A 27956-nucleotide genomic window follows, 5' to 3' on the forward strand; every position below is an offset into this window, starting at 1 on the left:
GGCTGGGATAGAAAGGTCTTCTGAGTGTCCTTACTTTCCAGAAAGATCTCTGATCTGCAACCCCATTTTATAGATCCATTGTACCAAATGTATAAATGGGGATCAGCCAGAAAGTACACAGTAATCAGGTAATTGATGCAGCAGTAATTTGGCTCTGAAGGATACTCAGTTGACAGTCTATTATCTTTGACAGGTTTGGTGTGAATATTTTCCAAGCAATCTGAACACCTGTGAATGTAGGTGATATTTGGTGAGCTTCTGGGTGTCTTTTAAAAAAAATCTGTTCTAGGAATTATATGAGAAAGTTCTGCAGCCTGTGCTATGTGGGAGATCAGACTAGATGATCACAATCATTCCTCCTGGCTTGTGAATCTATGAAAAATTTTATAGTGGGTGGAATCAAAATGCCCGATCCAAACACCTGCCAATTCTGGGCAGTATGAAATCCAGACCCAAAGGTTGCTATTTTAACTGACCCTAGTGTTTTCCATTTCCTCTTTTGTTCATGCTGACATAAAAACAGAGGAATTTAAACAAACACACACAAAAAACCAACCAAACAAAAAAAAATCCAAGTTTTTGTGAAGGGCTTAATCTCTCCTATTGTGATGTGGTGCATGTGTTACCAAGTCTGTTCTTTTTGCTTATGGCTTTGTGCCTGCATTTGCTGATTGAGAAATAAGCCAAAAACCCTGTACACACTGAGTTTGGTTTTGGAAAAACTTGTTGCAAAGCCACACTCTGGGCTGGTTCAGATCTGGGAGCTTAGAACCTCCAAATTCAGGGAATTAGTATGAATTTTTCTGGTTTTGGCCCATATTTCTTCATGATTTGTATCAGAAACTATTTGAAAATAATGATTTCTCAAGGTGGTTCTGGACCAAACCTCTCACTCTGCATGATGGGCGAATCCAGATCCTGTTCCATAGCCAAACTCTGCTGCTCAGCACCATCTCTAGGTATTTTGTCTTGCTCATTTAAGCCTGGAAGTGAGTTTCCTTAAACTCTAATATCAGTGTGTTGGGTTCATGCTATGTGCTTCTTGTGGGACATGACAGTATTGGCAAGCCTGCATCCCCACATGACTTTTTTGCTAGTGATTTTTTTTTTCTTATTACATTTAGTGCTCTGTAAAGTCACTCTTCTGTATTGCATTATATCTCAGCCTCGGAGACATTATCCATTATGTGTCGACAATAAAAATATATATTGTAGGGATTAATCCTATATTGGTAAGGGAATGGACTCTCTGACCTACTAACAGGCCTTTCCATTTCCAATGCCCATGATGCTATGAAGTCAATGGCATGTCAGAGAAGTGATGGAGCGAGAGAACAGACAAGCCCTTTTTCAGTTCACAGAACCCCAATTCTTTATTAATCACAGCTTGCACACAATGACATACAGGAAAATAGCACTAATGAAGAGTAGAATATGCAGGCAGCAACCTCCAGGGGGCAGGGACAACTTCAAAACGGCAGCTATTTTAGGGGTTATGTTAGGTTTGGTGATACCGTACTTGGCACAAGAGCCCTGTCTAATGATTCCTGCTGCATCAGCCCTCTTTTTCTAGATGTCTTTAAAGTAGGTCAGGTTAACTAACACTGAAGTGAACAGGTCATGTTGAGTGGAAGTCATCAACAGTGTTAAAAAAATGCAACAACCAGCTCATGGGTTCCAGGTGGAAATATTCAGTAGCCTCTTGTATTCTTACACATGTAATACAGTAGTTTCAAATGAATATCATAGATCATAGCATCTACAGATACAGCTACTTGATGCTGATTAATTGCTCCATCAACAAATCTTCAACTGGCGAATTAAGCTTGAGACAATTAGCATTTTTTATGGCTGTTGTGTACCATTTAGAATTTTTCATAGCTAGCTGTTCATAATATTCAGCTTCTTAACTTCAGCTCAGATTGATGTTGCTTGCCTTCTTATTGGTAACCCTTATTTAAAAAGTAATATTTGTTGCCTTTGATCTGATGAAGGCAGACAAAATAAACATTGCAATTAATGGGTTAATCGCCGGTTCATTATAAATGTAGATGTAAATAATTATGAACACACAATGTTTTAAGAGCATTTTATCTGGACAGCTTCATGTGGAGTCACAATACCTGTGACTTAGTTATTGTTTCGACAGAGCTTATTGATTACAAAGCCTTCTTGGCTATTAAGCGATGATTGGTCTCTAGCACCATAGACCTATTACTGACCTCCTTGGATAGTTAGAATTAAAATTGCAGGGAATGGAATTAGACTTGGGCTGCTTCAAATGAACAGACCTAGCAAATTCAACTGAGTGGAAATAGACAACATCAAAAGCCTGTTACAGGACATGTAAGATTATGAAATAACTTGCATAATGCAATACTTGTATTTTTTAACAAAAATGTAAGTATTTACAAAATAAGATCCAAGTTTTTTTAAACATCAAGCAAATCATTCTGCAAAGAGACCATATTGTTTTCATTTTTGTTTTTTGTTTTTGTTTTTATTGAGTTCTTGATTTTTTTTTTTTTAAACCATGTCATACATTTCCCATACTGATATCGCATGATCCGTAATAATATAGGCAGGGGAGTTTACTAATGGTGGGGATGTGTGGCATCCACCGTTGCTTTTTTCAGCCAGACAGTTCCACCTGGAGCTCCTTGTTTCTACGGACCTCTGCAGCATGCCTCTCCTGGAAAACATCAAGAAGGGAAAGGTTAAAACTCTTCCTTGCTGAATCTGCCCAGGAAGATTCTTAATGGCAACTCATTGCTCTGTGTGTACAGTTCCCTGTGCATCAGTAGCACAATAGTCTTCTGAGGATGTTGCTCATATAGGACCCAATTCTCCAGGCCAGCATGAGGCCTACTGAATATTTAAATTCGACTTCAGTCCTATTTTGAGGTCTTAAGTAGGATTTAAGTGGGACATAGGCTTTGTGGAACACCCACTGCATAGGGGGAAATTTCACCCTAAGGACCAATTCTTCTAGGTGCTGAATGTGCACAACCCCCATTGCTTTCCAAAGTAACACTCCAAAATTTAAGCACAGCTGAAATGAATTGGCTCTAAGTAACCTTCTTGCTTGCAGGTTAACGTATCTTCCCATGTGAAAGGTGGCTATTATTACTATTTATATTACAACAGTGCATGGGGGCTGCAGTTAAGGATCATGGCTCCTTAAGGATCAAGATAGCCAGAGAGCTCACAATGTAGATGGTAGATGAAAAGACACAAGAGGAGGAAAACTAGACACATATGAGGGTGAAGAGTTGGGGAATGAGCACCAAAATGAGCAGAGATGAGCAGCAACACAGAAATCACAGGTCATCATTTACCCTAACCAGTGCCAGCAGGAGACATGTATAGTCATCATTTCAGAGGTAGCTTCTAAGGATAAGATGACAGTTTTATTTATATGTATGTAGAGATGCCCAATGCATGGGGCTGGCATGTGAAGAAAGGCGGAGATGACTGAGAGAGAATTGGACAAGCAAGCAAGCAATTGAGGTTGCCATCACCAGCAGAGTAAGTGCTAGGATCAACAGCCTGAGAAGGTACTATCTAGACACTGAACGCATGGAAGATGTGCAGTTAAAAGGGAACACCTCTAATTTAGGGCTCCATTCTGACTGCTCCTTTACAGATGCAATGTGAGGCAAAGGACTCAAAAGTCGCTCTTTACGAAGGCACCTGGGCAGGATGCAGGCAGAATGTAGCATAGAATCATAGAATCATAGAATCATAGGACTGGAAGGGACCTCGAGAGGTCATCGAGTCCAGCCCCCCGCCATCAAGGCAGGACCAAGCTCCACCTACACCATCCCTGACAGATGTCTATCTAACCTGTTCTTAAATATCTCCAGAGAGGGAGATTCCACCACCTCCCTTGGCAATTTATTCCAATATTTGACCACCCTGACAATTAGGAATTTTTTCCTAATGTCCAATCTAAACCTCCCCTGCTGCACTTTAAGCCCATTACTCCTTGTCCTGTCCTCAGAAACCAAGAGGAACAACTTTTCTCCTTCCTCCTTGTGACACCCTTTTAGATATTTGAAAATCGCTATCATGTCCCCCCTTAATCTTCTTTTTTCCAAACTAAACAAGCCCAGTTCATGAAGCCTGGCTTCATAGGTCATGTTTTCTAAACCTTTAATCATTCTTGTCGCTCTTCTCTGTACCCTTTCCAATTTCTCCACATCTTTCTTGAAATGTGGCGCCCAGAACTGGACACAGTACTCTAGCTGAGGCCTAACTAGTGCAGAGTAGAGCGGCAGAATGACTTCACGAGTTTTGCTTACAACACACCTGTTGATACAACCTAGAATCATAGTTGCTTTTTTTGCAACAGCATCACACTGTTGACTCATATTCAACTTGTGGTCCACTATGACCCCTAGATCCCTTTCCGCCATGCTCCTTCCTAGACAGTCGCTTCCCATCTTGTATGTATGGAACTGATTGTTCCTTCCTAAGTGGAGCACTTTGCATTTCTCTTTATTAAACCTCATCCTGTTTACCTCTGACCATTTCTCTAACTTGCTAAGGTCATTTTGAATTATGTCCCTATCCTCCAAAGAAGTCGCAACCCCACCCAGTTTGGTATCATCTGCAAACTTAATAAGCGTACTCTCTATCCCAATATCTACATCATTGATGAAGATATTGAATAGTACGGGTCCCAAAACAGACCCTTGAGGAACTCCACTTGTTATCCCTTTCCAGCAGGATTTAGAACCGTTAACAACCACTCTCTGACTACGGTTATCCAGCCAATTATGCACCCACCTTATCGTGGCCCTATCTAAGTTATATTTGCCTAGTTTATCAATAAGAATATCATGCGAGACCGTATCAAATGCCTTACTAAAGTCTAGGTATATGACATCCACCGCTTCTCCCTTATCCACAAGGCTCGTTATCTTATCAAAGAAAGCTATCAGATTAGTTTGGCATGACTTGTTCTTCACAAACCCATGCTGGCTATTCCCTATCACTTTATTACCTTCCAAGTGTTTGCATATGATTTCCTTAATTACCTGCTCCATTATCTTCCCTGGGACAGACGTTAAACTGACCGGTCTATAATTTCCTGGGTTGTTCTTATTCCCCTTTTTATAGATGGGCACAATATTTGCCCTTTTCCAGTCTTCTGGAATCTCCCCTGTCTGCCATGATTTTTCAAAGATCATAGCTAAAGGCTCAGATACCTCCTCTATCAGCTCCTTGAGTATCCTGGGATGCATTTCATCAGGACCTGGTGACTTGCTGACATCTAACTTTCCTAAGTGATTTTTAACTTGTTCTTTGTGTATCCTATCTTCTAAACTTACCCTCTCTCTGCTTGTATTCACTACGTTAGGCACACCTCCAGATTTCTCCGTGAAGACCGAAACAAAGAAGTCATTGAGCATCTCCGCCATTTCCAAGTTTCCTGTTACTGCTTCTCCCTCCTCACTAAGCAGTGGGCCTACCCTGTCCTTGGTCTTCCTCTTGCTTTTAATGTATTTATAAAAGGTCTTCTTGTTTCCCTTTATGCCTGTAGCATGGTGACAGTGCCTGTCAGTACGGGTAGCACAGCCACACTGTGGACAAGAATCAGAACAACCCAAAATGGACATGAATCAGACCTGCAGTAGTGAGCTTCTAAGAATCCTAAACAGCCTTGACTGCTGCCAGTCAACTGCAGTCCATAAATAGCTCGCAGCTTTCACTGTCAAATGGCAAAGTAAGACCTAATGATATTATCAAAGAAGGTCACAACTCATTGCGATCTCATCCGAAAGAGCTGCTACAGACTGAAGCAGTCATCTGGATGCACCAGGCTGCATGTTAGCTAAAACATTTGAAAAGGAGAGCTTTTTGCAGAGGATGGTTCTCAGTCCTTTGGCTGGAGTAGCATATCACCTTTACACCTAGAATTAAGTCTTTGTGCTAGCCGAGAAGCTGCTGCAGAGGACAGACACCAGACACCTTTGCTACACAGTCAGGGCTCGTCTACATTGGCCCCTTTTCTGGAAGGGGCATGTTAATTTCAGAGATCGTAATAGGGAAATCCGCGGGGGATTTAAATATCCCCCGCGGCATTTAAATAAAAATGTCCGCCGCTTTTTTCCGGCTTTTAGAAAAGCCGGAAAAGAGCGTCTACACTGGCCCCGATCCTCCGGAAAAAGCGCCCTTTGAAGTAGGAATAAGATCCTCCGGAAAAGGGTGCTTTTTCCGGAGGATCGGGGCTAGTGTAGACGCTCTTTTCCGGCTTTTCTAAAAGCCGGAAAAAAGCGGTGGACATTTTTATTTAAATGCCGCGGGGGGATATTTAAATCCCCCGCGAATTTCCCTATTACGATAGCTGAAATTAACATGCCCCTTCCGGAAAAGGGGCCAGTGTAGACGTAGCCTCAGTGTTTTAGTTTCTATAACTTCAGAGAGCACCATCACACCTGGGTGGTGTCCTGCTATGAAACCAGTCAAGGTTCAGCAGGGACGTGGGAGTTGAGAGCTCCCCCTCACGATGTATATTGTTAGTGAATTCAATGCCCACCCTGTCTAGAAGAGCTGGGGATTTAGATATGCCACTGTGAAGGAGACCAAGAGGCTTTACAGCTGACATAGACATGGGATAGCCCTTGTATTGAGCTCAGTGTGTTGACCAGATCACCGAGAAGGGGCAACCTCATCTTTGGAATACTCACATTGAGTAGACGGCCAGCCCTGAATATTAGGTAGCTATCTTCAAAGTTCAGTGTTAAGTCTTTCTGTTCATTGTTGGACAATTTGTCTTTCCTTGGTCACTGGCTCTTATTTTACAGATCTTTTAAGTTCGATTTCTAATTGGAATAACCATTAATGGCTGTAAAACAAAGGCTGTCCTAGTTAATTTTAGATTTACTGGAACCTCTGTAAATTCAGATAGTCATGCTAACATGGGCCTATACTCAGAAACCACAGCTGTGAAATTAATTTAGGAAGTTTCCATCCAGAGTGTTTACAGAGCTGCACTGTTTCTGGCTGTTTGGCACATTTTTGGGGATAGTTTTTTCTTGCTGTCTTTTTCAGACAAACTAATTATAAGGCTCCAACCTCATTCATGTATTTATCTCTGAGAATATAATCTGAAAACTCAATGACAAACATAAAATGACAAGAGCAACAAAGACCCATGGCCAAATGTCTGCAACTGAGGATGCCTCCAGTGAGCTTCCTATGTGAGATTTATACATTGTGTTCCTTTACAGAAACTGGCTTCATTGGGCTTTGATTGGTGTTAATCTCATCTGTAATTTGAAGGTGAAATTTCATGTGGCGTCTAATTTTGTGTGGCAAATTTTGATAGTTAGGGCAGGCCTGATTTCCAGAGGCTGATCACTTGCATTTTCCACTGATGTTGGCATCCACAAATGTCATCTGATTGCAGGAGCCTTTGGCACCTGAAAATTGGGGCATTGACAATTAGAGGCTAGTTTTGAAGATTTTGGCCTCAATGTTTTATGATTGTTCCCTCTTCCATCGTCCTGGTTGCCTTTTAGTGTTTGTGGATTCATTTTTTAAATTAAGTTCTTATTTTTTTTGGCCAAGCCATGTTTTCTGGTCAGACAAGATCCCCAGTAAGGAGATGGTAATCTGTGCTCAGAAGCATTCCTTTGACTTTATGAACATGAGAACATAAGAACGGCTGTACTGGGTCAGACCAAAGGTCCATCTAGCCCAGTATCTGTCTGCCGACAGTGGCCAGCACCAGGTGCCCCAGAGAGGGTGGACTGAAGACAATGATCAAGCAATTTGTCTCCTGCCATCCCTCTCCAGCCTCGGACAAACAGAGGCCAGGGACACCAATTTTATCCCCTGGCTAATAGCCTTTTATGGACCTAACCTCCAGGAAATTATCTAGTTTTATGGACCTAACCTCCAGGAAATTATCTAACTAATAAAATGTTTAAACTAATAAAATGCATCCATGTATGTACATGTTATCAAAGGACTGTGATATAAAGGGACTTCCTGTCTGACATCAGTCTGCTTGCAGCTGATCCCTTTGCTCCCAATGACAGCTAACAGTTCTTTGAGTTGCTGGACTTTATGATGCGTAGTTAAGCACAATCCCAGGAACTTGGTTGAAACAACCAGTTGCATCCTTCTTTAGGGTATTTCACAGGACACTGCTCTCTCTGACTTGCCCAGCTCTGCTTCCTGATTTGACATCTCTGATACCAATTATCTACAGTTAAAACAATGAGATTGCATAAGATGAGTGCAAGATGGAGAAAAACGTAGCTCTAAAATGGACATCCCTCTTCATCAGCAACAGTTGAGAGGTATATACTCTTGTCTGCTGATATACAGGCAGTCCCCGGGTTACATGGATCCGACTTACATCGGATCCCTACTTACAAACGGGGTGAGGCAACCCCACACTAGCTGCTTCCCCCCAGCAGACCAGGGAGACGCGAAGTGGCTTTTCTCAGCAGACACCTTAGCTTGAGAATAAAGGACTGAGGGAAGTGAGGTGTGGGAGAATAAAACTGAGCTCTGGAGTAATGTTTGGCTAGAGTTTCCCCTACAATATGTACCAGTTCCGACACATACAAATTCAACTTAAGAACAAACCTACAGTCCCTATCTTGTACGTAACCCGGGGACTGCCTGTATTAGATCCTTCAAAATAACAGCTCCTATTTATTACATACCAGCAGAGAAAAGTTACCACAGCCTGCAAAACAGGTTAAAAGGACAATCCCACATCTGGTTCATTGGCCTGTGCTTTCACCATTTGTTTTTTTTTAAAACTCTTCTGCCTCAGAGGGACGCATTAGGAATAGAACACTCTGTGCCTGGGGGAATTCAATCCCCTGGCTGTATATTGAAGGTGTCCAAAAATAGATCTAATCTCCCTCAATTAGGAGAGTGATTGCAACACAGTCTGTTATGGATGTATGTGGCTAAATATGAAACAAATGATTTATTCCACATTGTTCATAAATCCTGCAGAGAAGCCAAACATTAAACCCAAATGACCTTTCTTTGTTTTTTTTTTTCTACCTTTGAACTTGGGACCCTTGATTTTAAAAACAGACTTTTTCCATATGGGGAAAGAGGCAGTTCTTAGCCTGAAAGGGTAACAAATAAACCAGCCTGAGAGTATATCAGAGTTGGGTGTAGTCGAGATTGAGCTGATGTCATCTGATTTTTCAAAAGCAGCTAGTGATTTTGAGTGCTCAGCTTGTCACCGTAATGGGACATGTCTTTCAAAAAGCTCTGAGCATTCATCCTGTGAAGATAGCCCCCTTTTTAAGGAGCTTTAAGTTAAGGGATCTAAAATGGAGCCACCCAAAATCACAGTCCATTTTGGAAATTTTGAATGAGGGTTTCTTGCCTCCGGTTGTGTGGAGTCATGGCCTGATTACCTTTTCTTGAAGACGTTCAATAAGAGCTGCTAAATTAGCTTCACGGTTTTCTTTGATCTGTTCCATTTTCAGTATCAGCTTTTCCTCTGCCATTTTGCTGAAGTTATTGTTCTCTTCCAAAGCCTTCTGAAGGACTTCTCGCTCATGTTCTCTCTTTTCTGCCAGATGTTTCAGCACCTGGGCCTCCTGGGACTGGGGAAAAAAAAGACACATCCTGCTGAGACAATAGTCTACAGATATTCAGAAGACAGTAGATAAGGCAGCCTGAAAAATAAATAAAACTAATAAGTTAGTCTTTGATTAGAAAGGAGAAGTGCACTGAGTCTGGATTTTTGTGAGATCTGCCATTTTGTTTTTTTCTTGAAACGGTTGATAAAACTAAGGTAAGACAAATATATACTGTAGTATGTAAAAAATAAATAAATGTATTAATATTGACAGCATGTCCAGATTTTGACATTCTGAGGCCCTAAACTATGTCAAGTGTAAGAGGACCCATACCATAAAAATGATTTTCTTATTTTCACAGAAAGGACATTGAATATATAAACACAAAGCATTATGTTGTTACAGGGGAAAAAAAAGAGGATGATATAACCTCTCTTGTTTCCCTGTACAATATAGATGCCATGAATAAGAGAAATTCTTTTACTATGAATACATGAAAAAAGTTTGATTAATTTTGTTAGGAAAATATAAAGTTTATCTAGACTATATATCAAATATAATTATGAATTTTTGGTATGAAACAAGGAATTGTTGGGTTTTTTCTTTTGCCATATTATAAAATACAAAAGCTTCAGAGGGGTAGCTGAGTTAGTCTGTAACTGGAAAAAACTTAAAAAACAACAAATAGTCTTGCAGCACCTTAAAGACTAACAAACCAGCTACATGTTTTGTTAGTCTCTAAGGTGCTGCAAGACTATAAAAATATAGTGAAGGTTCCCAAAAGATAGAGGGAACCCAACACAACTTTATCCTCCTCAAAATTCACTTGGCCCAAATTCATAAAACAATCACTTGCAGTCTCAATCATGAGAATCATTGATAGCGCATGAAGCAGAAAATGGCATGCACACAAAAATACACAGTTGTAAATATGTACTGATCAAAAGAAGAAATAACACATTAATACTTAAGAAAATAAAGAAAAACAGGAGCGAAGACACTATAATACTGAGCGTGCTTGATCGTAAACAAAAGGAGGTCTTTTGGCTATTGCCAGCCAAGGAGGGTGTTATACATGATGTCACTGCTAGGATGAGTCCCTTATGAATATGAGCTTGGTAGGATTGCCTCACACCACTCAGTCTCTGACCTCACATTTTTCTGGATTTTATTGGTAATGAGTATCTATTTATTTAAGTAAGGAAGACATTAGCAAAAATTTTCCAGGAGCCAGTGGCCAACAAAATGTGGCCTTAGGATACTGATAGCAGACTTACTCCTGGAAATGCTAATTTTACAAGTGTAATTATTGCGGGGGAAGGTGTTTAGCCCTGGCCTCTCTCCTGTTAGTAATGAGCAATTAGGCCTTGTCTTCACTCCACGGAAGAGTGACATTGCTGCAATTGATCTTCTGGAGTTCAATTTAGTGAGTCTAGTTAAGACTCGCTAAATTGAACTCAGAGGGCACCCCTGCCGGTGACTGTTACTCCTATTCTTGCAAGGAGTAAGGGAAGCTGACGGGAGGATTGGCTCCCATTGGCTTCCCACTGGCTTAAAGTAAGCTGCCTCTAGCTACATATCATACATCACTGGAGCTGCATACCTTAAGCCGAACTTCCGGGTCTAGTGTAGACCTGGCCTTAGTGAAGGGCAAGGGAATTTGTGTAGCCAGATGTGTATATTTTTGTCATATTTGAGCAAAAATGTTTGTATTTAGAGACTTAGAAACTATCTGCTTTTTCCTATATCTCTTTTATTTATCAACCAATTTTGATAAACTTTGAAATGGAGTCACTTGAAATGGAGTTCTCTCTCTCTTTTTATTTTTAGAGGCCCCCATATTGCAAGTTGCTGAGCTGTCAGTTAGTGCTGTATTAAGGCATGAGCTAAGTTGCAAAGATCTGAAGGGGTGTTAGGAAAACTCTCTAGGCTCTCCCCACATCTGCTGTAAGCAAGGCTTATTTCAGTAACTCAGGTATGAGAGCATTGAATGTATGTGAGGAATTCAAATAAGGAAACATCTGATGGAGAGTATTTGAGAATTCTGGATTATTAAGGTTATCATGAGACACTGTCTATACAGGCAGTCCCCGGGTTACGTACAAGATAGGGACTGTAGGTTTGTTCTTAAGTTGAATTTGTATGTAAGTCGGAACTGGCTCCAGATTCAGCCGCTGCTGCTGAAACTGACCAGGGGCTGACTACAGGAAGCTGGAGGCAGAATTGCTCTGCCCCCAGCTTCCTGGAATCAGCCACTGATCAGTTTCAACAGTGGCTGAATCTCGAGCCTGGGACAGAACAGCTGGGCTGCCAGGTAGGTCCCTGCAGGACCAACCCGGCAGCACCCCAGCTGCTCTACCCCAGGGTCCACAACAAAAGCCTGGTCTGCTGGGGGGGGGCGCACTAGCTGCGCCCCCCCCCCAGCAGACCAGGGACACGGGGAGTAAAGCTGCAGCGGCGGCGGGGTGCCGCGCCTCTGAGGTTTTGCCAAAGCAAAGCCTCAGAGGCGCGGGACCCCTCCGCCTCCCTGGCTTTGCTCCGGGTGTCCCTGGTCTGCTGGAGATGGTCCCCAGCAGACCAGGGACACCCAGAGCAAAGCTGGGGAGGAGGCGCGGGAACCCGCCGCCGCTGCGGCTTTGCTCCCGGTGTCCCTGGTCTGCTGGGGACCGTCTCCAGCAGACCAGGGACACCGGGAGCAAAGCTGCAGCGGCGGCGGAGTCCCGCGCCTCTGAGACTTTGCCAGAGCAAAGCCTCAGAGGCACGGGACTCCTCTGCCTCCCCGGCTTTGCTCCCGGTGTCCTTGGTCTGCTGGAGATGGTCCCCAGCAGACCAGGGACACCCGGAGCAGCTTTTCTCCCCCCGGAGGTCGAGGTGGCGGGACCGCTGCGCTCTGGGCAGTCCCGCTGCCTGCGAGCTCCGGGGCGAGAAAGCCCTGTTCGTAAGTGCGGATCCAACATAAGTCGGATCCGTGTAAGTCAGGGACTGCCTGTACTCACCTTAAATATTTCAGTGGCAAGTCTTTTAAGCATGAGCACTTTATTTCAAAGTTATAGGGGATTTCAAGTCTAAAAATATGTAATTTTATCACTAGGTTTTGTATACTAGAACTATGAATTGTTTTGTTTTCCTCAAGCTATCTTTAAAAGTGTGTGTTTTAAATGGCTGCATATTGGCTTTAAAGTTCAGATTCCCTTAAGATGAATGTAGGAAGTTCAGATCTGATTTGGCTTCATTTTGTTTCTGTAAACATGAAGATGTTTTTTTTTCCCCATACAAAAGGCTTAAGATCATTTTTTTTAATTGAAAGCTTAAAGAAAGTGAAATCCATAAGAAATCTTCAATGCATGCAATCTGCACCCTGTATCCCATTCCTCTTATTTAGAGGATCAATTCCCAGACACATGAGCTTTGCTATTTGTTTAGCATTACATTTGAAGTTTGAGCTTTGCTATTTGTTTAACACAGTTTGTTTAAAACAAAATAAAACCACTATACTTCTGATGCATGCCAACAAAGTTACAATGTTGAGACCATTCCGGGAGCTACTCAAGTCCAAAGTAAACATATTTATGGGGAATATTTGGAATAATCAACACTGTGGACTGTTCTATCAAATGAATCAGAGGAAGGAAGAATGGAGTAAAGGAATTAAATGTGGTAGAGGTCAGGTATGTGGAGATTTCAGTGAAAGTTATCCCTGTTTTCTGTAAAACACAGTAGAATCATGGAGTTTAAGGCCAGAAAAGACAACCAGATCATTTAGTTTGGCCTTGAAATATATCAAAGGCCAACAACACCAAATAGTACCCACATGCTAAGTCCAACAATGAAATTAGACGAAAATACTATAGCCCACATTTTAGGGGCTAAATTGAGTTTCCACCAATAAATGCAATTGCAGTAATAAATGCTCTTTCCTTTAACCCTCCTTGTAGTCACTGAAGTGAATGAACTGAAATTTTCTCACATGAGAGAGAGTGCTGTAATAAGTAGAGCCCTGTGTGGGTACAAAATTGGTACCCTCATCCGCACCTGCAAAAATGATCTGTGGATATCCAACTCTATATCCTAAGGTATCTGCAGATGTGAAGTGGATATCTGCAAATTTGCAGGGTTCTAGATACAAAATTTGTATCCGCATCTGTATCTGTGTTATGCAAAGGAGGAAATAATACTTCCTTATTCGCTGTCTCCACATCATTCATGTTTGTATAGATCTCTATCATAGCTCTGTCGTTCTTCCAATCTGACTATATATATATAATTAAATGGGGTGACCAGAACTGTACTCAGTATTCAAAGTATGGGTGTACCATAGATTTATATAGTGGCATTATTTTTTCTGTCTTATTATTTATCCCTTCCTAATTGTTGCTAACATTGTTACCTTTTTTGACTTACAACATTTTGTCTTATATATCTGCTTACAAATGTGTAAGGCACCCTAGCACAGATCCTTTAGCTTATACTGATATTCAAGTATGCTGAAAAAGAGGCCAATGCAACAAAATTGTTTGACCCCACTTTTTTTTTTTTTTAGTGGATGTTGTAAAAAGCAACTGTGATCGCAGTTTTCAAACAATGCTTTAATAGGAGTTCCAAATATCACATATGGATGCTTAGATAGACATGTAGACAACTAAATACCCATTTTAAATGTCAAAGTGCCTGTAGACTTTCCAAATGCAGGCTGTGGAGGTGTCTTTTTAAGACATTTCCAGTTGAAAATTGGATTCTGCTGTGTGCATATACAACCCTCATACCTTCTCGGTGTGGTGTAATGTGCCATTTAGTGGTACATTACACCATTTACAGAGAGAAAGAATGAGTGTGCTCTGCAGCCTTAGGATGCATCTACACAGCAGGGCTAAAGTCAAATTAAGCTACCCAATTTCAGCTACATCAATTGCGTAGCTGAAGTCAAAATGGCTTAACTCAACTTTTGGCACCGCCTACACAGCAGGATGTCGAAGAAGGAGAGTTTTACTTCAACTTCCTTAGCTCCTCGTGAAATGAAGGTTACCATGAGTCAGAGTAAGAAGTCCTTCAGCTCAACATTATTTTGAAATAAAGGCTTGCAGTGTAGACATGCACTATAACATCAGTTATTCCAAAATAATTCTGCTGTGTAGACATGCCCTTGGAGAATCAGCTGGCGTTTACTCAAGTGGTAGAGGCTCATGAGTTCCATCTGTTGGCGTTACACATACAAGGCTGTTCTGTTTTCCTAGATTTATCTACTTTCCCTTGACAAGTACATCCAAAAATGCATTAAATCAGTTCTACATAAAGAAAAACAAAAGGATTTATGAAATAGCAGGAAGTGAGTTGGCAGAACAATTCCTTTTAAAGTTGAAATTTGCACTTGAATGCACACCCTATTAATTTTAAGAATATATAGGGGGAAAGTTCCCATTATGAAAGGTTCACTTGGATGCTGCAAAATTAATCCAGTTGCTGGATTTTTTTTAATTAACATGTTCAGCTGGAATTGCATTAACTTTTGGTGTATCTCAGGGTATTGTATATTCAAGAGATGATGATAATGAAAATAGATTTAAGACAGGATAAAGGTCTCCTCCTGCAATGTAAATACCAAAGACTAAGCATTTATAGAAAAAACAACACTGAGATTAAGTCATGACACTTTCAGGGAAAATGAATTTAATTGTTTCTTGCTTTTATGCATCAAAGTGAGGAATGGACTAGAACTAGACATTATGCCAACATACACAACATTGGTGTCTTCATAGATCTTTACCAGTACATCTGATTCCTCGCACGGGACACAGTCTGCCTTATTAGGTGCACTGCAGTAGTGTCTAGCTGCCCCATCTGTAATTGAGATCCCACTGTGCTAAACACTGTACAAATACATAGTGAGAGACAGATCCTGCCCTGAGAAATTATTTCTTGTATATCTGATAGAATTTGTCTGCTAGTCTGTTTGTTCAAGATCTTCTCCTAAATGATAAGCGCAAATGTGGTATACAGGTTCCTCTTATAATTTAAAGTGGGTTTGGTTGAGCTAGGAAAATGGGATTTGCCTGGAATGGGATTGCTGCTCAGAAAACCATACAGAAAAGGAACAGAATAACCAGCTAGGAGAAATAGGCTGGCTGGGGGTGCACCCTCCCTATCCAGGACTGTTCCAGCTCTACATCTCCCACCCCTAGGTGCTCTTTAGGGAGAGTGCAGGGGAGGGGAGCTGAAGCTCCCTCCCCTCTAATCTGTATGGGGACATTGCTGTCTGTTCCCCTTCATTAGGGAGCAAGGGAAAAGAGCACAGTTTGCTTCATTACTCACTATGGCTGGGGAATGCAGGAGGCAGATGAATCTGGACATATCCCAGCCAGGGGACATGCACCCCTCCTCTGGCTGTGCCTGCTGGAGCTGCAGTGAGCGTGAAGAGGTGCTGCTCACCTGGCCCCAAGCTGCTGCGGTGAGAGAGGGCTGTTCCTCTCTCCCTGGTGCAGCCTGCATACTGAACCCCTCAGCCCCACCCCAGAGCAATGATTTAAATGAAGCAAGTACATTTTCATTGTATTTTCTAAAAAAACCCCCAAATTAATTGAGCTAAGGACCTGAGCAAAGCCAGAGAAACCGTCTACTAATCTGCATAGGTAAAATGCACAAAAAGTGAGAAGGGAAACAAGTGCGCTGTAATGAAGTGACTGGTCAGACATTAGATCAGCAGAAGACCTAGGAATGGAATCCATGGATGAAATCTGCTCTGCTGAAGTCAAAGGCAAAATTACCATAACTACATGGCCCTCTTTTTGTCTTTGGTTTCCTGAGGCCCAGTCCTGTGTCCCTCCCATTAGCATGTTCCATTTTTGGCATCTCTGGTTTCTAATTTGTATTCCCTGTTGAGCCAGTAATGCTAAACTTTGTCATGGTTTTGCAGGCTGGAGAAGCTTCAAAGGTGCCCTTTTAAGACCATCACATGAAGCTTTCTGGACAGTTTTGCATACACAAATATAATTTTGTGTGTCAAAGACATTTGCATGGAGCTTATGTGTGCTCATGGGCTTTGTGCATGTCAGGTCTACAATCGGCTTCCCTACATTCAATGAATACATGCATACAGGGGTGGCAGGTTTGCATGACTTGTGGTGGTGTCCAGAGCTGGTTTAAGTTTCTCTCCCCCTGCCATATGCCTTGTACACTGATGTGAAGAGAAGGGCTGTGGGGTGAGGCCAGGGGTTCGTAGTGCAGGAGAGAGCTGAGGATAGGGGCGTAAGAGAATGAGGGCTGTGGCTGGGGTGTGTGCCCTGGGGTGAGGGATTTGGCGTTTGAGAGGAGATTCAGGTTAGGGTTAGAGCAGAGGGTTGGTGTATGGGTGGGTGAGGGTTCTGATGGGCTGAGAGGTTTGGCATGTGGGAGGGACTCAGGGCTGGGGCAGAGGTGTGGGGCTCAGGCTGAGGGGCTTTAGGTGTGGGAGGAGGCTCAGGACTGGGCCCTTGGTGGGACATGGGCTTTGGGGTGGGGCTAAGGATGAGGAGTTTGGGGTGCCAGGCTCCCTTGGGGCTGGGGCTAAAGGAGGACTCACTCCAGCCCTCTGCTCACTAGCACCAGTGAGCTGGGGGAGCCCTCCCTTCAAGCTGGCCAGGCCTGCTGATGTGGGGAGAGGGCTAAAGAGGGCAATTGCCCAGAGACCTGAGTTATTTAAAGGGGCCTAGGGTCCAGGTCACTGCTGCAGTAGCTCTGCCTGCTCTGGGGAAAAGCATCTCTTGATTCAAAGACACTTTTGATATGCCTCATGCAGGTTCTGGGTGACTGAGACAGCAGAGTACCAAATACTGCTGCCTCAGCACCCCCAGAACCTGCACAGGCATATCAAAAGTGTCTTTGAGTAAAGACATGCTGCCGCTTTTCCCCAGAGCAGGTTAGGGCATGGTGGTGCAGCTGCAGCTACTCCAGGCAGGTGAGGGGTGCTTGGGCCTTCTTTGGGTGGGGAGGCTTGTGACCCCTGCTGAGGGAGGGGATGAGGAGTGACAGCCAGCCACTGCCCAGAGTGCAAGGATGCTGTGGGGGAGGTATGTGGGGCAGTGGTTGGTGCTGGAGGAGAGTCCTGGTCCCAAACATTGGTGGAGCCATGCCCCATTGCTCTGAATTTTGGAGGAGCATGGGCACCATGGGAACATATAACTCACTGACTATGCATGCATAAGATTTGTGTTCCCAAGGCTGCACAGTCACAAAGATAGGCCATGTGCTGAAAATCTGGCCCTGTAAGTTGTGAACTGACTGACTCACAATGAGGCTTGTTTCATCTTCAGCTATAAAACCGTCACACAATTCAAAGTTCTTGAACCTCACCAACACACCTCAGGCTAACCTCTGAGAGCACGGGTCAGTTTCCAGGCCCATTCAATCCTTTCCTTTCTGCCAAAAGATAGTGGTAGAGGCAGAACAATTAATGATGATAGCAGGGGACCCCCTGCCACCCAGACCACAGTGCTTTGCCCCCAACCCTCATCCATGCTGTACAACTTGGTGCTCCCACCTCCTCAGTAAAAGCCATCTGGAGTGCACTGTGCAGTGCTCTAGCGGCGACTTAAAGGGCCAGGAGTCAGCAGTGGTGGCTGGTAGCCCCATGTCCTTTTGAATCACCCGGCCCTGGGGCAAATTGCCCTTGTGCCTCCCCTGCCTTTCTCCCATCAGTGGGCCAGACTGATAGCACATAGTTTTTTGGGAAACACTTTGAGACAACTAACACATTTCAACATTTAATCATCAATTGAACCAACAACCCAAAGACACCATCCCTCATTTATTAAGTCTTTGTGCCATAATATTCTATTTTCAGTATTTATTACGTCTTTCTGAGTGAGTGTGTGTCTAATCGCTCCAATTTTGATTCATCCTGATAATTAAATGCCATCCATCTGTCCCACTTAATTGGCTGGCTCCTATTACCATTGAAATAATAAAGTATCTGAAGCTGGTCCAAAACATTTCTTTATAAAGCAAACTCAATGCCCTTGGTATATTAATGTAAAATATGAGTTAGCAATTTGACAACTGTGTCCCTTTCATGAAGCATTTTAGGGATTAGAAAAAATGCATAGACCTTCCATTAACATTAATGAGTGTTATGTACACATGTGGGGCATGAGAATAGACTTGCTAGTATATATGAGTTTTGAAAGTGCAATTACATTTTTTATGAGTTTTCTACTGGATTCTGTGTAAGGGTCTACACTACAATTTATTTCAAAATAACACCCCTTATTCCTTAGTTATTTAGGGTATGTCTACACTAGCCCCCCAGTTTGAACTAGGGAGGCTAATGTAGGCATTCGAAGTTGCAAATGAAGCCCGGGATTTAAATATTCTGGGCTTTATTTGCATGCTCCCGTCCGGGTGCCATTTTTAAATCCCCTTAGTCAGAACTAACTGTCCGCGGCTACACGGGGCAGTCAAATGTTAACTCGAACTAAGTCCTTAGTTCGAGTTAACTGTTATACCTCATTCCACTAAAGACTTAGTTCGAGTTAACGTTTGACTGCCGCGTGTAGCTGCGGGCAGTTAGTTCGGACTAAGGGGATTTAAAAATGGCGCCCGGACGGAAGGATGCAAATAAAGCCCGGGATATTTAAATCCCGGGCTTCATTTGCAACTTCGAATGCCTATATTAGCCTCCCTAGTTTGAACTGGGGGGCTAGTGTAGACATACCTTTAGGGAGTTATTTTGAATTTAGTTATTTTGAAATAATTTCTTAGTGTAGACATTCCCTAACCGTCACAAATATTTGTGTGGTATATGAGCTAATTGTTCTAGACTGGAACTGATAATATACAGCTAATCATGATCTTTACTACCTCTGAGACCCTTTCATTTCATGTTTGATTATTCCTATTTTAGAACCTTGTAGGGAATAATTTTGGAATTAACTGGATCCATATGTCTACTTTTTCATTTGATGTGCTTTAAGGGAAAAAAATATTTTGCCATTATATTTGGTTTAACTTACTTCTTCCTCTAATACCATATTATGGAAGAAAATTAAGGAGCCTAAGTAAATGGTAAATAGTTTTATTCCATAGCTAATAGCATTATTCCATAGCTCTTGGAATTAACTTAAGTCAGAAGAGCAATTTCACACCAGGTAAAGGGAATTTGATATAGTCTGAAGGTGAGATTTTCAAGAGGTCCATTTTTCACTTGAAATGCATAGGAGTTGGGTGGATGGTTCTCCCCTCTAATGTACACAGATTTGAATCTGTAATTAAATATTTGAGTTTTTTTAAGTCTAAATACCAATTTAACCCTTATAGCAGTCAATGAGATTTTGCAGTACATAAGAGTTATTTACAAGCATCTTGGGGTATGCCTACATTACAGTGTTTTGTTGGAAAAACAACCATTTTTCCACCAAACCTGAGTTATATCCACACTGCAATTGCATCATTCCAAAAGTAAATTGAAACAACAGAAGGGTTTTTCCGGCATTGGTAATCCTCTTTCTACAAGAGAAGAAGCCTTTTTCCAAAAGAGCCCTTTCAGAAAATGGTGTGTGTGGATGGGGAAGAAGGAGTTCTTTCGAAAGAAGAGGAAAGAGGAAAAAGCACAGGTGCCCTGGTGGCTATTCCGTCCATAGTAATCACAGCTTAAATGCGAGATAACATCCACACTGAATGGATGCTATCTTTCGAAAAAGCAGATCGCTTTTTTGATGTGCTTTTGTGTGTTGATGCTCTCTTTTGGAAGAAGTTTTTTCAGAAGATCTCTTCTGAAAAAAGATACTTCCGAAAGAAACCTGCGGTCTAGACATAGCCTAAGGTGAAGAGCTAATGTAATTACTGCAGTCAGTGGCAACTCTTTTCTTAGCAGAATGGCATTGCCTAAGAAGCCCTTTGGGTGGGACAATTATAATATGAAAAGAAATGTCCTAAGGAGTCATGGAATTTGATACATTCAAATGCTATAAGACACAATTGTGCTCGGTATTAGCTGATTTCCCTTTGAGATGCAAGGAGAGGATTTTTCAGTAAGGATGCTCCTTCTCTTCAGTTTGGATGTTTATGTATGTGCAGAAGGGTGTGTTTGTCTTTCTAGGGCACACGCTGTTTTAGTATATATGGGGCAACACTGTCAGCATTGTCATCAAAATAGCATAGAGACAATGGTCTTATAGGTTGCTTCTGATCTCTCATGGCCACTCGACCTATTCTGAATAAAAGACCTCTGTTGGACCCACTTCCCACAACTCTTGCAATAGAAATTCTGTTTTAAGACTCCCATTCTCCATCTTGTTTGATTCCTTTTACAAGCCAAGGTGTCAGTGTTTTTGGTGATGGTGAGCTGAGGGTCCTAAAAACATCCTCTTTCTGAGCACACCACATGTTGTTTGGGAGAATTTTCATGGAAAATATGCTTTTTGGGGCCTAATTTGTAGTGGGCTTGGGATCAGCATGTGAGTGAGACTACAATGAAGTGATACATGAAATATAACAAAAAGAAAAATGACTTTAATCTCTTCTCTAGCAGCCCCTTCTTCCAGAGCTAACTCAGATGGCTGTAAGTCAGATTTTTATATCCCAAGCTGCATCCTGTAAGTAATATACCTCTTCTAACAGGCAGACCTCTACCATCCTTATTCTTTATGCTTTTTTGGTGACAAACTGCTATCTGAGGCACACACAGAGTTCCTGTCAATGGACTTTATTTACAGCAGATGGGAGAAAGAGTAAACCAGAACATGCTGTAACTTATACAGGAGTACCATTAGTGGGAGCTGTTACTCATTCCAATACACTTCCAGGCTCATTCTACCCTTCATTTTATATTGTCTCCAAACAAACACAGCTGCCACGCAGAGCAGCCAAAGGACAGTGAAACTGTTGAAGCAAAACAAAACAGGAAGGAAAACTAGCTAGATGGGGGAGAGAAGTGACAAATACTGACATGGTCAGTGTGCTCTCTGTTCCCTTACAATTTTTTAGAAAGGCCAGTAGGGAGAGAAAAAGGAAAGTGGGGGAAACACATGTTTCCTCTTACTCCTTGGAATTTTCTAGGAAAGGGAGTATCCCAGGCCCCAGTGTTGCACCCACAATTATCTGTCTGGGAATATTATCATTATCTCTTTTTGTGGATACAGAACAAATCTTTATTTTCCAAGCTCTTGGCATCCAAATTGTTTATCTGACTCCCCTGAATGCTATTTCACACATTCAAGAGATAGCCCCCCCTTCTGCATTTGTTTAGTCACAAATTATAATGTTTAGCACGAATCTCACAGGACGAATATTAATAATGAATAGTCACGCTGCCAGGCTTCATGTTGTGCCAGTCACAATAAACTGGTAGCTAGAGACCTGAGCTCAGGAATAACCTTGGGATTCCTGCTTCTCAATTCATGTATTCCTAGATTTTCAAGCTACAAAAGACCTTTATGGTGATCTAGGGTTGACCTCCTGTATAACACAAATGTCTGAATTTCACCAGTGATTGCTATATCAAGACCATAGCTCAGGATTCCCAAACTTTTTGCTGGCACAACCCCATTTTAATGAAGTATTTCTTGTCCGGGCCCCAAACAACATGAAAGATGCTATTTGGAAGAGCAAAATGGCATTCTCCATTTCAGTGTGACCTCACATGCACCATCTGTGTGAGGTCAAGGCGGGGAAAGGAGTCCGTCCCATGCTGTCGAAAAGTGGTTCTAAACTAAGGTTAGCAACTAGAAGTGACATCGTTTGTTTGTTAAAGGGTATAAAAAGATTGTTTTGTAAAGGTTCAGTACTAACACCTGCATGGCCAGTTGGAGCCAGCCAACAGGAATTTAAGCACCACTCTGTCTAGCCCTTTTGTGAGTACTCTGATCAAATGCTTATGAATGTTTATAGCTATGTGGGGATAATAAGTGCCTATTATTTAGGCTTTTTAGGCATGTTTAGAACAATTTAATAAATATTATTTGGCCTTTGGATTTAAGGACTTTGTGGTTGAATTAATGTCTTGCAATATCCTGTATTAATGAATTAATAATTCCAACCACATCTTACCTTGATTTGAAGACTTATTGTGGCAAAGAATCCACCAAATGCCTAGGTAAGTTGCTCTAACTATTAATTACCCTCATTGTTAAAAAGTCTTAAGGGTAGCCGTGTTAGTGTATAACTTGAAAAAAGCCTAAAAAACGAGTGGTCCTGTAGCACTTTCTCATTGTAAAAGACGTGCCCTTTATTTCTAGTCTCAGTCTGTCTACAGTCAGCTTCCAGCCATTGCACTTTGTGTTGTATTACTGGTTGTCTTTGAGTTACTGTTTGTGAAAGGGGACTACTTTTCCATTGCATGCAAGCACATCTAGAAGTGGCACATCAACACAACAAGTATGCAGCTTCAAAGTTGCAAAGTATTACAGAGAATTCATTAGCTGTTGGTGTGAGGAGTAAGTGTCTGTGTGGAAGGACAGAGGCGTGACCTTCTAGATATGAGGAATGCAATAATTCATGCAGAATTCTGGTGTCTGTCATAGGGATGTTAAATTTAGATGAATTAACTTATCGAATAGTTGATGTTGATTAGCCTATAAGGGCATCTGTGCCTTTGAACTGTAGTAAGAGTTCAGCGAGGCTCTTGTTTCGAAAGCAGAAGCCCCACAGGGAGTGTGGGACCAGCAGGGGACTCCCGCTGGCCCTGCACTCCCTGCAGCACTGCAGCCTTTGAGCCCCAGCAGGGCTCTTGTACATTTCAAAAGGAAGCTCCACGCTCCCTGCAGGGCTTCTGCTTATATGTTTCAAAAGCAGAATCGCAGCAGAAGTGACGTGAGTGGAAACTGCTTCAGTCCCCGCTCGTGCCATTTCCCACTGTGCCTCTACCCCCTGTGGAGATGGTGCTGCAGGGAACCGGCTTTTAAGCCAGCTCCCCCCAGCACTGGCTGGTGCTCCACCCTGGATGCCTCTCTCTGATAGAGGCAGCAAGGGGGGAAAGCGACTAGTCACATCACTATTCAACTATCCGATAAGCATAAGCTTACTGGATAGTCGACTAGTTGCTTACATCCCTAGTGTGTCATACTCCCCACTTCCCTTCTGTTTGGTGTTTCCTCTACAGTGCTTCCCAGTCTCCTTCCCCTATGACAGCACTGCTGACTGAGCTAATAAGCCTTACTCAGCTGGGTGAAATTAACTTCTGCAACCCCTCCTAAGAGAGTAGAAAGTTTGAAAGTTGAGGCTGATAGAAGGAGAACAAAAAAATTCTCAAGGGGAAAATCTCCAGTGTTGGCAAGGAAACATACTTCATGGAGTGGGCTGCTACTTGCCTTCATTGCCCACTTCCACTGGCCAATCAGATTCCCCAAACTACTCATACGAGAGGTGGAGTGCCTTGCATTGGCTCTAGCACAGAAAAAGAGCAATAGTCTCTAGATTCTATTTGCCTCCTCCCTTGAGGTTTGTGTTTTTTGCAGCATGTCTAATTAGGGTTCCCATATTTGAACTTTCAAAAAAGAGGACACTCCACGGAGGGAGTGTATCAATATCTATCAACTCATGTTTTATGAATGTGTTACATAGTATAACAGTATATCGTGGTCTAGATGGTACTGGGTCCTGCCATGAGTGCAGGGGACTGGACTCGATGACCTCTCGAGGTCCCTTCAGTTCTAGTGTTCCATAGTATAGTTATATAGTATAACACATTAATACAACGTGAGTTGGTAGATACTGATACAGATACATGCCCTCTCGGGAATGTCCTCTTTTTTGAAAGTTCAAATATGGTATCTCTATCTAATATGGCTTTGCATGTCTTTGCGGTATGCAGTGGTACAGGAAAGAGGTGTCTCTTTCTCTAGTGCTACTGCCAAAGAAGAGGAGATAAAATATCTTCTACTAATGAATGAAGCCTCATGAAAGATGGCCTCAAAGGAGGCATGTTCTCCAATCTCATAGGCAGATGGTGAGTACTGCAGTGGTGTTAGCAGACAGAGGGGCAAAACAAGGAAAACTAGCCACTCCACACAACAGGGGTAAACACTGGGTGGGGGCTTATCTTTAAACATTAATAATAATAGTGGAATTAAAAAGACACATTGGCTTTATTCTGAAATTGACAGCTCGAATGTCAGAAAATATGACTGTTATTTTGCCTTCACTCTAGTGTTATGCATTAGGGACTAGTGCAATTAATTTTCATCCAAATACAAAGCCATTAAGAGGATTTAATTACATATGATTTCTCTATTCTAATCCAAAGACTAGTAGAAATCCCTTTAGAGTCTTATTTTCATGCTGCTTAATGGTGATCACAATGTATAATTCAACTTAGGGCTTTTCAAACATAGAAATCTGGTGTGATAGTTGAATATTCCCAGACCAATGGGTATAAATAGTTACACCATGTTAGAGTTTTCCATACTGTTGAAAATAAACTTTAGCTTCTAACAGTGATAATGAGTTCTCATTTCTTATCTGGAAAGGGTGATGAGATCTTTCTGATTACCTATTTGGGGAGGAAAACACAGCATTTATATACCCACCCCCATTAAAATAATGGGATAATAATGGATTACAGTAAGAAAGAGCCTGTATAGGGGCTGGAGAAGTCTATTACTATCTTTCTTGGCGATAACTGAGATAAGAAATTATTCAAACAACTGTACATGTTTATTATAATTTGTATTCTGCTAGGGCTAACAGGAGAGGAGAAATGGGAGATGAAAAGAAAAAAAATAATAAAGAGATGAGTATGAAGTGATAAAAAAGAGTGATAATTAAAAAGCTAAGAAACCAAGAGCACAAATAAGGAATCACTGAAATGTAGGCATCACTGCAGACTTTTTCATATGATCGCTAATCAAATTAACACAGTCCACTCTAACTCCTAATTGGTGTGAAACCAATTAATGATATTTGCTCAAGGCAATCAGTCAGTTGTACTTGATTTTATTTAAAACATGATCTAGAATGATTATGCCTGGCTATTAAAGTGGATGGGTAGAAAAAGGATGATGCTCATCCTGTGAATCTCCTAGTGTCCCAAACAGTGAATGCTATGTGGAGATCATCATTCCAAATGAACATATTTGTAGGGAAAAAGGAGCCATCCATGCTGGCAACTCTGCTGCCAATTTCCAATCTAATATATTATTAGGTTTCATATTGGAACATTGATCATTAAAATAGCTTGGCCACTAAGGTTTAGATTTCACAGTAAAATATGTACAAATTATCAAGTATTAATTGTTGCTGTTTCATCCCCAGATCTGTCTCTATATGCCAGCAGTGTTCTAAATGGATTAAAATAAGGTTAGATCCTCAGTTGGAGTAAATCCACATGGTCCCATTGAGTTTAATGGGGCTGATTCTCCTCACATTCCATTGGATGAGAGTTATTCCATTATTCCTGATTTAAACTAGTGTAACTGAATGGAGAAAGAGGCCATTTTATTTCATTCTGTAAGGAAACAGTCTAGAACAGGGGTCGGCAATAACAGGTCCCTTTGCCCCCCCCCCTTCCCACTAGGCACCCATGCTCCTGGCAGGGCGGGAAGAGGCTTCCCACGCTCCCCCACCCCCAGGCCAATCAGGGTCTGGGGGCAAGGGAGCGCGCGAAACCTCCTCTCGGCCTGCAAGGAGCGCGTAGCACTTTGAAGTGCCACGTTCCTCGCAGGGCTGTGGCAGGGCAAAGGAAGCTTCGCACAGCTCCCCCACCCGTATGCCCTGATTGGTGCCATGTGCTCTTCACAGGGTTGGGAGGAGGCTTTGTGTGTTCCCCCCGTCTCCAGGTCAATAAAGGCCTGGGAGCGGGGGAGCTGCGCGAAGCTTGCTTTGCCTTGCCCCCACCCTGCATGAGTGTACGGCACTTTAAAGTGCTGTGTGCTCCTCACAGGGCAGGGTGGAGGGTGGAGGAAACTTCCCCTTCTGCCCCCAGGCCAATTAAGGTTTGGGGGTGGGGGAGCGTGTGACATCTCCTCCTGCCCTGCGAGGAGTGCGTAGCACTTTGAAGTACCACGTGTCCTCACAGGGTGGGAGGACGTTTCGCATGCTACCCTACCCCCAGGCCCTAACTGGCCTGAGGCGGGGGAGCGGCAGGGCCTCCATGGGCCGGATCAATGCATGTGGTGGGCTGGATCTGGCCCGTGGAGGCCCTTTTGCCCACCCCTGGTCTAGAAGCTGCTGTATGTGGTTCCAAGCTATAGCATGAGTCTCTTAATTTCTTTGCTTATTTTATTCTACCTTTTGACAAAAATCTAGAAACTGTGCTCTTATTTATATCACATGATAAGATCAAAGAGCCAGACTAAAGGATCATAGACAGCTGAGCTTGTTTTACTTTTAGGCACCTTTGGTCAGCTTTTTTGAGTAGCCACTTTCACATTTCACTGGTGAGCGGGTGCAATTAGTGCCCGCTTAAGTAGCCTGAAAGGATCACCTCGAGATAACATAGATCATTTGGAGTCACAGAGATTAGATGCTCTTTTTTCACTCACCTTCTGTGTGGCAGAAGGAAAGGGGGAGTGGCCAGGACTGTCTCCAGTCTTCCCCTGCATTCTCAGTCTCTTGTGACCATTGTTGCTTGTCATAATTTAGAACAGCCCTCAGAATGCTCTAACAGTGTAAGTCTTGTTAGTCCTCTACAAAGCAGCCTTAAGTGCCAGAGATATGCACAGATAAGCTTTAATGACCTTTGCAGCCCATTCCCTGACTTGTGTACTTTAGCTAGAGCTGAGAAATAAATTGTCTATTTATCCTGTTTTAATGGGGCTTAAAATATACATAGCAAATGTAGTTTAACTTTGTAGAATAGCGTCAGAAGGGTAGCCGAGTTAGTCTGTAACAGGAAAAACTTAAACAACAAATAGACTAGTAACACCTTAAAGACTAACAAAACATGTGGATAGTATCATGAGCTTCCATGGGCACAGCCCATTTCTTCAGATGACAGGAGTATTAGAAGTCCAGATCCAAGAATAAATAATAGCTAAGTCTGTTCCTAAAAATGTTTGATAAGGGAAACTTCTTTGGCCCATCAATCAGGATGGAAGCCAGAGAGCTCGTCTGCTTGCTCCAAATACCCTGCATTTATCTCTTTTTATTGCTAGAAGGTTGACATCTTTGAAGAATATACACAATTAACAACCATGGAAGCCTGAAATGCTGAATAAGGTCATAAAGGGAAACTTCTTTATTCCACAAAGAGGTGCGATGGGGCATCTGCCCTGGCCCTACAAGGGTTAAAACCAGTTTAGGGAGCCTGTGTGGTAGGTAGCCACAGGTGAGGCTGCGGATAATTAAAGGCCAGGTGGGGCTGTATAAATAAGGGCTGTAGAGTAGGAAGGACCTAGCTTCCATGGAAGTTAGAGGCTTACTGAGACAGAGCAGTGCTGGGGGAATGGCAGGCAGGCAGGCAGGGTTGGGGAGCTCTGGCCT

The 27956-nt window shown here is 42.4% G+C and overlaps 1 protein-coding gene across 1 annotated transcript in view; it reads right to left on the reverse strand.

The window, feature by feature from the left end:
• Positions 1-1352: 1352 nt before the first annotated feature.
• STMN2 (stathmin 2) overlaps positions 1353-27956 on the reverse strand; it is a 67942-nt gene continuing 41338 nt past the window's right edge. The window contains exons 4-5 of the mRNA XM_006131558.4: positions 9405-9596; positions 1353-2692 (exon numbers count right to left, since the gene is read on the reverse strand). Coding sequence (XP_006131620.2) covers positions 2633-2692; positions 9405-9596 — 252 coding nt within the window. The 3' untranslated portion in view covers positions 1353-2632. The remainder of the gene's footprint in view (positions 2693-9404; positions 9597-27956) is intronic.

This window comes from Pelodiscus sinensis, chromosome 2 (assembly GCF_049634645.1).
Source record: "Pelodiscus sinensis isolate JC-2024 chromosome 2, ASM4963464v1, whole genome shotgun sequence".
NCBI lineage: Eukaryota > Metazoa > Chordata > Testudines > Trionychidae > Pelodiscus > Pelodiscus sinensis.